This window comes from Rhipicephalus microplus, unplaced genomic scaffold (genome assembly GCF_043290135.1).
Source record: "Rhipicephalus microplus isolate Deutch F79 unplaced genomic scaffold, USDA_Rmic scaffold_12, whole genome shotgun sequence".
NCBI classification, from domain to species: Eukaryota; Metazoa; Arthropoda; class Arachnida; order Ixodida; family Ixodidae; genus Rhipicephalus; species Rhipicephalus microplus.
Genome location: NW_027464585.1, coordinates 29356045 through 29368804, shown reverse-complemented (window position 1 = coordinate 29368804; position 12760 = coordinate 29356045). Strand labels below are relative to the sequence as shown.

The window sequence follows — 12760 nt, the reverse complement described above, 5'->3', positions numbered from 1 at the left end:
AATTATCCTAGGGGTATGCTATCGGTTGCCTTCATCTTCGGAAACGTTCATAAGTGAACTCCACGATTCCATAAATATGGTTACTCCGCGCTTTCCTTTCACGCCTCTGTTTCTACTAGGTGATTTTAACCTGCCCAACTTAAATTGGAACACTGATCCACCAAGCTTATCACCTTTTTCAGCACAAGCCAAGGATTTCGTAGATATGTGTTCTGTTTTTGGCCTGTGTCAACTGGTGACCCAACCTACAAGAATAACCAGTACCACTTCAAGTACCCTTGACTTAATCTTGACCAACTCGCCTGATCTAGCCTCAGAAATCACTTATATGCCTGGTATCAGTGATCATTCTATGCTTGCTTTTCACCTTAAAATGCCACCCCCAAAACGAACCATAGCGAAAAAACTCATAGTCGATTACAGTAATGCGAATTTCGATGCCATTATTGACGAACTATCGAACTTCGTTGCTTCCTTTTTTATCCAGTTCAGTGATCGCTCTGTCCAATTGAACTGGGATATTTTTGCTGCAAAAGTAGACGAACTTACTAAGAAATACATTCCTAACTGAACCATCATTTCTAATCACCAGGCACCATGGTACAACACCTACATCAACTGCCTATCTAACCGTAAAAAAGGACTTTACAGATCAGCAAAACTAGCGCCTTCTGAAGACCGTTGGGCGATTTACAAAGCAGCGCACAACGCTTACCTTACCGTCTTAAAATCCCCTAAATTACATTTCCTTTCTCGAACTCTCCCAGATATGCTTGCAAATAATGTGCGTAAATTTTGGCGCCTAATTAACCCTTTACCAGATAACACCATAGTCCTAGTAGATGATTTTGACAATCCAGTTCCTACTGACATGTGCGCCGGTCTACTTAATGAAACTTTTAAAAACAACTTTTCTCGAGTTGTTAACGTTATCCAACCCCATGTGCAAAACTTCAATTATATTGCCATGCCACCGATTTCCATTGATCATTCTGGTATCGCTAAACTCATAGATAACTTGCCCATTCACTCATCCCCTGGCCATGACAATATTGGTACGAAATTTCTGAAAAGCACCGTTACTTACAGTTCAGTGATACTAACAAAAATCTTTCAACAGTCCTTAGATACATCAACCATTCCTACACAATGGAAAATCGGTTCAGTGATACTAACAAAAATCTTTCAACAGTCCTTAGATACATCAACCATTCCTACACAATAGAAAATCGGGAAGGTGGTCCCAATCTTTAAGTCAGGCAATAAACACTCTGCAAAAAATTATCGCCCTATTTCATTAACAAGCACTTCCTGTAAATTATTAGAACATGTCATTTTTACCAACCTCATTAACTTCCTTGAATCGAATTCTTTTTTTACACCAGCACAACATGGTTTTCGCAAACATTTTTCATGCGAAACACAGCTCATATATTTCACTCACAAACTGCATCACATTTTAGACCGTTCATCATGTGCTGATTGCATTTTTTTAGACTTCAGTAAGGCTTTCGATAAAGTCTGTCATCAACTACTACTGTTCAAACTGAACCTACTAAATATTGACAATAGTTTACTCAAGTGGATTGAGTGTTTCTTGTTTAACCGTGTTCAATGCGTTACTGCTAACAATCACAGTTCGTCATCTGCTGAGGTCTACTCTAGTGTACCGCAAGGGTCAGTTCTTGGTCCACTTTTGTTTCTGATTTATATTAATGACCTCACGTGTTCACTTTCTTCTAACATTCATCTTTTTGCAAATGACTGCGTCATTTTTCGTGAAATAACTAGTAATAATGACAGTTTAAGCCTCCAATCTGAGCTTAACAAAGTAGCAGCTTGGTGCAGCACATGGCGAATGGACTTAAACATCGCTAAATGTTAGGTAACGCGCATAACTAGATCTGCTAACACCCCACCAAAATACTACTTAAGAAACTTCCCGCTTGATCCAGTCTCCTCGTATAAATACCTGGGCATTCTTATCACACCTAACTTATCTTGGGCACCCCACATCGCATACATTACTAATAATGCTAATCGCATGTTAGGCTACATACGTCGTAACTTTTCAAAAGCACCTTCTGCACTAAAACTTCTGTTGTACAAAACATTAATACGTTCCAAATTTGAATATGCATCATCAGTGTGGGATCCTTACCACGATAACCTTGTTACTTCACTTGAGCGCGTACAGAATAACTCCGCCCGTTTCATACTTTCTAACTACAATCGCATCGCCAGTATCTGTTCAATGAAATCCAGCCTAGGCCTTCCTTCCCTTGCATACCGTCGGAAAATATCTCGTTTGAGTACATTTCACAAATTATTCCATCATCACACCCTACATAACCAATTAATCCTCAATCATCAGTACATATCCCCTCGCATCGACCATCGTCATAAGGTTGGAATCGCATCCTGCAACTCCCAGTGTTTTTCTCGATCATTTATACCTCGTACATCAGTAGATTGGAACCACCTTCCCGAAGACATCGTCACTATTACTAATAACAATATTTTCCGTCAAACCTTACTCAGTATTGTATGAGCTAAACGTTACTCAAAATTGTATTATGTTCACCGTCACTGCACAGCTACTATTGTATAATCAGGAGTTTTTCTTAACTTTTTTTATGTTGGTTGCATTGTTTATTCTCATGCTGTATTTTCTCTGCTGTATAATATGTATTTTCTATGCTGTATATTCTCATGCTGTATTTTCCTTTTCCTTGTAAACTTTATTTCCACTCCCCTCTATAATGCCATATGGCCCTGAGGGTAAATAATATGAAATGAAATGAAATGTGGTGAAGTTGTGACGGGTAGCACAAGATCGGAGTAGATCATTAACCATACGAGATAGAAAGTAGCGACCACGGTCTGTGAGCAGGTGAGACGGAGCGCCATGCTGGAGAATAGTGTCGTACAGCAGGAAGTCGGCAACGTCGGTTGCGCAGCTGGTTGGTAGCGCTCGAGTGATTGCATACCGAGTGGCATAGTCTGTGGCCGCTGCAATTCATTTATTTCCAGTTGTAGAAGTAGGAAAGGGACCTAGCAAGTCCAACCCCACTCGATAAAACGGCTCGGCTGGAACTTCAATAGGTTGAAGAAGACCGGTAGGAGGAGTCGTAGGCTTCTTTCGGCGCTGGCAGAGGTTGCATGATGCGATGTAACGGCGAACAGAGCAGTAGAGGCCCTTCCAGAATACTCGTCGTCGTATGTAGTTGTAAGTTCTGGAGACTCCTAGATGTCCAGAAGTTGGAGCGTCGTGGAATTGTCGCAGAACATCCTTTCGCAGGTGATGTGGTACGACGAGTAAAAGCTCGGCGCCGTCGGGGTGTAAGTTGCGGCGGTAAAAAACGTTGTCTTGAAGTAGGTATCTGCTAAGAGAAGGGTCAGCATAACGCAATTGAAGGTGGTCAATGATGGTGAGCAGCGATGGACCTCGGCGCTGTTCGGCGGCCACGTTCAGAAAGTCAGTGATGGCTAAAACGCAGGCATCGGATTCCAAATCAGTGGAGCTAGGTGGATCAACGGGGTGCCGGGATAAGCAGTCAGCATCGCTGTGCAGCTTTCCAGATTTGTAAACAACCGAGAACGTGTACTCCTGTAATCGAAGTGCCCATCGTCCGAGTCTTCCTGTAGGGTCCTTAAGCGTCGACAGCCAGCAAAGCGCATGATGGTCCGTGATGACTGCGAACGGACGTCCGTATAAGTACGGACGGAATTTCGCAAAAGCCCAAACGAGGGCTAAGCATTCCCGCTCAGTGATGGAATAATTTTGTTCCGCTTGCGACAAAAGGCGACTAGCATAGGCTATCACACGGTTGGTGCCATTCTGTATCTGAGCGAGTACAGCACCAATGCCATGGCCGCTTGCATCGGTGCGAATCTCTGTTCGAGCCGCTGGATGGAAATGAGCCAACACAGGTGGTGATGTGAGGGCGGTAATTGGTGGTGCGAAGGAATGTTCTTGGTCCCTTCCCCAAGAAAAGGCCACATTCTTTTTGAGAAGATCTGTGAGGGGCCTAGCAATATTCGCAAAGTTGAAGACAAAGCGGCGGAAGTATGAGCAGAGCCCAAGAAAACTGCGATTTTTTTGTGGAACGCGGAAACGGGAATTCTCGGACTGCACGAACTTTGTCAGGGTCGGGTTGAACACCAGTGGCATCAACAAGGTGGCCGAGTGGTTTAATCTGCCGGTGTCCAAATGAGCATTTCGACGAATTCAGTTGGAGACCAGCGCAACGAAAAACGTCAAAGATTGCCGAGAGACGAGACAGGTGGCTTTTGAAGGAGGGCGAGAAAATGATTACATCATCCAGATAGCAAAGGCAGGTCGATCGCGACGACGCCAGCGTAGGACGGTTCGGAGCGTGGAGATGAACGGCAAGCTGAAGGGTCCTGAATATGGTCATCCAAAAAACCGGGTTGCGAATAGTGTCCACGGTCCTGACGGCAGTCTACATTAGGAAAGCTTGGCCGGAAATACCACCTGTTGCGGCAATGGCGGGAGATGTGCCCAACTCGAGAGCAAGAAAAGCAGATAGGTCGATCATCGTGCGTGCGCCACTCAGATGGATTTCGGTAGCGTGGTAGAAACCGCGGAGTCGCAGCTGCTGCAGCGACAAGTGGAGCAGAGTGGGGGTCAGCATTGTGGACGGGAGTGCTCATGGGCTGCGGCATAAGTCTGGCGGGCTGGGGAACCTGGATGCCCAGGTTAGCAAACTCCTGACGTACGACAGCTTGAATCAGCGAGACTGTTGCCCAGTTGTCTTGCGCAGGGGGCTGATAGGAAGCGGGTGCCATGGCTTCCAGCTCCTGGCGAACAATCCTTGCGATATTGGCAGGAGGCGCAAGTGAATGGGGCGCTGCACAATCCTTGCAAGACGATGTCGCAGCAGTGTTTGGTAGTCTCGTGATGTGGTGGGTTATTCGCTTGCTTTTAGCTTGTTCAAATGGTCGGCATTCACATATGATGGAGTCGACAGTGGCGCAGTTATTGCACATTAGCATGTTGAAAGCATCATCAGCAATGCCTTTCTGCACGTTGCTGATCTTGTCCGCCTCGGACATGTTTTTGTTAGTCTTCCGACACAGTGCCAGTACGTCTTGAATGTACGTGACGTACGACTCCGTCGATGATTGAACACGCGACGCGAGTTCCTGCCTGGCTGCCATCTGACGAGCAAATGAGCGACCGAACAAATCGCGAAGCTTTTGCTTGCGTGTGTCCTAGCTGGTTAGTTCTTCTTCATGCGTCTCATACCAGGCGCGTGCCGTACCCCGTAGGTAGAATAGAATATTTGCCAGCATAAGCGTTTCGTCCCACTTGTAGTGCTTGCTGACACGTTCGAATAATGCGAGCCATTCTTCAACGTCCGTGCTGTCTGCTCGGAAAACGTGCCAGGGTCGAGAAGATGGGGGGGAATCACAGGTGATGGAGCCGGCGCGGATGGCGAGGCCTGAGTGCCGGTTTCAGGCATCGCGGCTGGACAAAGCTGGCGTCCACTGCGGAGTTCCAGAGCCGCGTTGTGTGAAGACCCCGGACCTTCCACCAAAAGATGTTACGGGGAAGATTTACTCACCGAGAGCTGGTCTTGCTAACGGCTTAGAGAGCGCACAGTCAAGCAGGCCAACGGGAAAAGCTCGAGAGTCCAACCCACAGCAACCACGTTGTCGTCTTCTTCATTTGGGTGCCAATTCAGCTGTGTCGGGGTGACAGTTCCATACACGTATCAATATGTTGAAAAACCTGCCAATTTAAACGTGATAATCCCTACTTTGTTTGTACAATACTATCTGGTTTTCTGGCGCTGTCTTTACTTCCTGGAAAGAGGCTATTATTATTCCCATTTTGAAAGAATGCAAGCACCCTTCTTCAGTTTTGAGTCATAGGCCTATTGCGCTTACAAGCTGCTTGTGCAAACTTTTCGAAAAAACGATAAACTGCAGACTTGTACATTTCCTTGAAACATACAATTTGCTCGACCCATTTCTGTGCGGGTTTCGAGAGGGTAGGTCCACCACCGACTACCTTGTTCGTATGGAGGCTCAGAGATGCTTTCGTCCACTAGGAATACTTCCTTTCGGTGTTCCTTGACATCGAAAAGGCATATGATACAACATGGCACTCTGGAATATTAAGAGACCTGTCCCACCTTGGCATGCATGGCAGAATGTTTACTATAATCGAAAGTTACTTGTCAAACCAATCATTCCGCGTTCAAGTAGGCAGTGTTCTTTCCCAAACATTTGTCCAAAAAACAGGCATGCCGCAAGGTGGTGTACTTAGTTGAATCATTAAAATGAATTCTTTGTGCTTGTCCATTCCTCGCAATATGTTTCATTGTATATATGTAGACGACGTTCAGTTTGGTTTCAAATATTGTAATCTGGCCATGTGTGAGCGCCAGGTTCAGCTTGGTTTGAACAAAGTATCCAATTGGGCAGAAGAAAACAGGTTCCGACTGAATGCACAGAAAAGCACGTGTGTCTTGTTCTCCAGAAACAGAGGCATTCATTCGGAACCCGATATTCAGCTGCATGGGCAACGTATTTTTGTTAATACTGAATATAAATTCTTAGGCCTAATCTTGGACACCAAGCCAATCTTCATACTACACATCAAATATTTAAAAAACAAGTGCATAAAAGCTATGAACATTGTAAAAGTGTTGTCTCGCACTACGTGGGGAAGCGACAAGAAGTGTTTAATGTGTATAAAAGCCTCGTACGTACCCGCCTAGACTATCGGACAATAGCATATCAGTCTGCGACACCTACTGCCCTTAAAATGCTTGACCCTGTTCATCATCTAGGCATCGGTCTCTCCACGGGTGCTTTTCGCATTTGCCCCGTGGAAAGCCTGTACGTGGAATCGAACAAATTGTCGCTCCACCTACAGAGATGTTACATATCTTTTAAATAATATCTTAATGTAAATGCAGACAAGAATCACCCATCACATTCCACAAATAATGACATGTCAAGCCTTGCTGTGTTTCAGAAACGGCCTTCTATGAGACAGCCCTACTCACTCCGTGTGAAGGGCCTAGCAAAGGAAACCAGTGTGCCACTTCAACACCGTTTGATGGCTCGCAGTATGCCTGCCACCGTGGCAATGGCAGGCGATAGATTGCGACGTGTCTTTCTTGGAATTACGAAGCATGCACCAATCGCACATATCCAGACATACTTCCTAGAACTACAAGAGAAATACACATGTCCCGAGTTTTTTTACAAATGCTTCAAAGTCCAACACTCCTGTCTCGTACACAGTCGTTGGCCCATCCTTTTATGAACCTGGCATTATGCACTTTCATACAAGCATTTTCACCGGCGAAGCTTATGCGGTACTTGCGGCCGTTGAACACATTAAACAAATAAAACTACAGAAGGCAATAATATATACAGATTCCCTAAGCGTAGTGAAAGCTCTGAAAACTCTTGAAAAGCACAAAAAACCCTGTCTTTGTCTCGCTTTATTCGCTCTTATCACCAGTCTACTCATCTAAGCAGCATGTTGTAGTCTGCTGGGTGCCAGGACACCGCGAAATTCAAGGCAACGCTCTGGTAGACCAGCTAGCTGGATCCACCAAAAAAACTGCTTCCAATACATCGATACCAGTTCCCGCACTCGACTTGAAACCTTTTCTAAAACGAAAGCTCAGAGGCTATTGGCAGAGCAATGGGACACACACACACACAGATAATAAATTGCATGTCATCAAGCCGCAGCTTGGTCATTGGCCGCCAGTATCAAAATCACGCCACACAGAAGTATTCCTTACAAGGTTAAGAACAGGACATACACACACAACACATTCATTTCTTTTGTCTGGGGGCGATCCACCTTCGTGTGATGGATGTGGAGAAGCACTCACTGTACTTCACATTCTATTCCAGTGTGAAGAATTAGACATGCTGAGAAGACAACATTTTCCGTTACCCTACCGACAACAGATACCACTTCATCCTGTAATGTTCGTCGGTAGGGAACCACTTTTTTCCACATAAATCCTTATTAGCTTTTTTGAGAGAAGTTCATACTTTTATTATTATATACCCGGGCAATCCGTAGCACGACCTCTCCCGAAAGGTCTCCGCTGTTGTGGCTACACTCAACAAAGCACTTGTCTCACGGGCCTTGGACGCAAGTGTTCGAACGAGTGAGGCACTTGTGCTAATGCCATACATGTCCACCATCGTTTTTATCATCACAAACTTTTGTAATCCATTAACACCACTTACTTTTCGTGGCATGGTCATAATTTTATTACTTCTACATTTTTTACCCGCCTTAGCGCGAGAAATTTTATGGACCTTATACAGCTGCTTATCACAATCTTTGTTTATATTTCTAGTAATTTAACTGGCGCTCTTTGGCAATGAAACGGCCCTTGCACCACAAAACATCAAACATCGTCATCATCCGTGTTGGCTGTGTTCATGGATTCTGAGAGCAGTGCTCTCATTCGGGATGCCTCAATGAGCTTAAGATAGTTGGTGTTCAGCCCAGGAGCCGAGAAACGAGGCGGACTGCTGGCATGCGGAAACCAAAAAAAACTTTATTCCCCCTTTCCGAATCCCATATATACACTCGGTGGACAGCTGTGCCTCCTTGTGGCCACATGCTACAAGGAACACTGGCAGTGCCCTCTACATCTCTCCTGTTCACATTTTATGAAGTAGGTCCTTACAAGTTCAAACGTCGGAGCAGCCTCACTGTACGACCACTGCGAGTCCGCGTCACAGTTTCCCGTGGCATTACTTCTGGTTGCACTGGTTCTTGCGGACCTTCAGGTTGCAAGTTTTCGGGAAGGGCTGGCGGAGAAGCTGCTAGTTGGGCTGAACCTGTTTCTGTTGAATGAGGCACTTACACTGCAGAACGCCTCTGAAAGTCTGAACAGATGGGTCCGTGAAAGCACTTCCCCACTGCAGCACGTGTCAGTGACCCACACACACTCCCCAGGATTTAGAGGGGTCAGCTTTTTTGAAGCACGATGGCGATTGTAGTTCTTTGCTTGCTGCACCCTGTAACTTGTACCCTTTTCCCTGAAACTCGTATGACACGGTAATGAGGTGTCATACGAGTTTCAGGGAAAATACGAGTTTCACGGTAATGACGGCACTAGTTGTTCCATTAGTCGTAGGAGACGTGTTTGCAATTTCTTCCCATCAAGGCTTGGGCCGGAGAAATGCCGTTTGGATTGGGCGTGTCACGGTATGACAGCAAAGCCAGATAAGGGTCAGGACTTTTGGAGAGCAAATATTTTACTGTGTGCACCATGCGCTCCGCCTCTCCGTTGCTCTGGGGATACCTTGGACTGCTGGTCTCATGACGGAAGCCATATGACTGTGCAAACTCTGCAAACTCACGTGACACGAACTGTGATCCATTGTCGGTCCGGACCACGTCTGGTGCGCCAAAACGGGCGATGCAGCTCTTGATTCCCGAAATGACGGCTGGTGACATGGTGGACCCAACGGAGACTGCTTTGGGAAGCCTGGAATAATAATCAACAATCAGGACGTAATCGCGCCCTTTCAGGTGAAACAGATTGATGCCCAGGTGCTGCCATGGCACGTCAGGTGTAACTGGTGGCAACATAGGCTCGGATCGCTGAGTTATAGTCTCGGCACACACAGCACACTGCAACACCATATGATGGACATGCATGTTTCAGTTAGGCCACCAAACAGTCTCCCTGGCCCGTTCTTGGCAACGGCGCGCTCCCTGATTCCCTTGGTGTTATAGGGTGAGAATGTCCTGGCTCAAGGGTGATGGAATCGCAAGTCGTCGGTCTAGCAGAAGGATGCTGTAGTATACGCTCAGCCTGTCCCTCCCTTTTCAAAGAGGAGTGACCTGCAGAGGCACCTTGGTTTTGTCGGGCCATTCTTTCGTGCAGTAGGTCATGACCGCAGAGCAAACATGATCTCGAGCTTGATGCTTGCGCACATCGTCCGGCCGTCTTGCTACCAGAGGTGGCAATTGCTTAAACACTTCGCTGATCTATTCCCACCTGGCTTCGGTGGGGGTCGATACCGTATTGTTAGGCATGTCAGATAAACGGCGTGATCCCATTTCTGACACCATGTTCATCCCGGGAGCCGAGAAAGGAGGCGGACTGCTGGCAAGCGGAAATCAAAAGGGCTTTATTCTCCCTCCCCGAATTCCATATATGCACTCGGTGGACAGCAGTGCCTGCTTGTGGCCACATGCTACAAGGAACACTGGCACTGCCCTCTACAGTTGGTTGTCCCTAGAGATGTACTTTTGCATTGCAGGTTTAAAAATAGTGTGAGTGACTTGGCAAATTTTATGAGAGATTTTTTAGTCCCGTAAAACATAAGAAAATGTGTAGGCTCCGCCCACAGGCATGCTTCCCCTTCCCTTTGAGATACGGTCACACTAGCTAGTTTTCACTCTAACTCATCTTTGGCTAGCATATATACTGTGTATATTAGCAGTTGTCTCTCTGAAGCATTAAATTTTAGCGGCTATTTCAGAATCCCCGAAGAAACCTAAGAAAATCTCGCGTGTCTACGTGGGAACTACCTGCAACATTCGAGAAGAGATTGGCATTGCAAAGAAGCATGAGCACTGTTGCAGGGAGCGTAATGCAAATTCTTTGTGAGAGCAATGGCTGCGGGCAAAAGTGACATTTTCCTTTTGGTTGTTACCAGTTATAACATCAATGCTCAGTCAGTATTATAGACAAGATTGAGAAGCATTTAGTTTTTCATAACCTGTGATATTTACCTCGGCAGAGATAGTTCTGATGCTTCGAACGAAAACCAGCTTGCACAACTCTTTTACCCAGGTGAACGTGGGTGGAGCTTTTTTCATCTTTTTTCAACCGACTCTACAGTGCCATTAAGTATAGTGCATGTGTGTAAAAAATATGATTGATCCCTTCATCGTAGGAATCCGTGTAACACGAAAGCAAAATGCATTCTTACAGAATTAGTTGAATGCTTACTGTGCATTGATATAAGAGAGCTTGCTAAGAGCGTATAGTTGTTGGAACCTGGATGCACCCACGCTGACGCTTGATGGTACATCTTCATCCCGATGACTAACGTTCATGATCAGTCATTAAAGTAACCTTTGTGGTAGCTATAGTAGTTAACACTGAGAGCATAATTAGAGAAAGGGGTGTGACAGTTGGAAGAGCATGGCACGCAAAAGTAGTTCTTCATCCCATGGCATATCAAAGAGCACCATGGCCAAACTAGAGAAAAAGGCAGCATGTCTCCTGTCTAGCCCAAGGATTTTGCAATGTCGTGTGTCATCATGCCTGTACAGGATGTAGGTGACTCGAGCGATGAGGACGGTCCGGTGGGAGAGGGTACTGTGGTGACCCATCGGCCGCCTCAGCACACAACTGGGGGTGGACGCCGCAGCCGCCAGGACCGCAAGAAGAGGCGCTGAAGGTCAGTCGTAGACAAATGCTTGGGCCTGATGTAAGAGAGATCGGCTATACTTATACGGCCCCAAACCACCGAGATGCCGAAATCGGGCTGTGCTACTATTGCAGTTGTGTAAGTGTCAACACATGGCAGTGAGAATTTCTTGAAACCCTGCCATAATGGCAGAGTTAACTGAAGAATTAAGCAGGGCTAAAGAGGGGACCAGAAGAAGATACAGACATGGCGCTCAACTAGGAACCATGGTTTATTGCAAAACCATTGCGATATTTAGGAAACAGGTGTATGTGCAGAACCATAAAGCATAACCATAAATGCACGGGCATTTGATGAAGGTCTTACAGCAAACATTATCAAGAAGCTGTCACATGAGTAGGCCTCTAGTTTCACAGGAGTGAAGCAATATTTAGGGTTCACAAGAAGCACCGTACTTTTGAATGGAAGATGCTTTGCTAATAATAAGTTGAAACAAGATCGCTGAAACACAATCTACATAGCGTTTGTTGTGTTTCTTGGTGCATGCCCATTTCTTGGGTTTTTCATTGTTAACTGTGCAGCATTCTTTGTTTAGGCCCAATCAAGAAACCTTCAAAATAGCAGAGTTACAAGCATTTGATGATTCAAAGGAGTTCCTCGTTCTTTTCTTTGCTATGCTTTCCTTCTGGCCGAGTAGTCTGTGCAAGGAGGAGAAAGAGCAGACAAGCAGGATTTTGGGGGGGATGACGCGACTGTTGATGTTGTGGGTGACACTAGGGATTATAATAAGGTCCAAAGAGGGCAAGCAATTGTTTATTAGAACTTGTGACACGTTGACTGACCGTAGCACTACTGCATTTGCTGTTGTTGATTGGGACTGCATTCTGAACTCGATTCGCATCTTTACTTGGAATGTAAAAAATTATCACAGGTGATTTAAGGGCTCTTTAGTGTCACTTTGAGCTTGTAGGCTTTGCCCATGGGGTGTCACTTGCAGGCTGTTCAATGGAAAGGTGTAGGGACACCCACTGCAGAATGCGCCAGCCTCATGCGATTCTTGAGCGTTCTTGACTGCACTTGCCATAATGATGAAAAAATTTTCACCTTGTGCAGAGTTGTCCTTGTCCCCATATAGTAAAGCTGTGACGAGTTTTCTCTTATTCTGAAAAAGTGAGGTATTTTTGTAGCCAATAACACTTCTACATTCACATCAATTCTAAATGTGCTAGTTTTGCATCGAATGGCAACTTGTCATTGCCCATGACAATTTATTGTATATATCATGTTTTATAAACAATGCATATAGGACCCCTGACAACCACCAAATTTTCGTTTGTGACTTTTGTGC

At 45.6% G+C, this 12760-nt stretch overlaps 1 protein-coding gene across 1 annotated transcript in view; it reads left to right on the top strand.

Annotated features, from left to right (window-relative positions):
- The window catches only part of LOC142783814 (uncharacterized), a 74904-nt gene that overhangs the window by 31077 nt on the left and 31067 nt on the right, over positions 1-12760 (top strand). Inside the window, exon 2 of the mRNA XM_075882425.1 lies at positions 11315-11442. Coding sequence (XP_075738540.1) covers positions 11315-11440 — 126 coding nt within the window. The 3' untranslated portion in view covers positions 11441-11442. The remainder of the gene's footprint in view (positions 1-11314; positions 11443-12760) is intronic.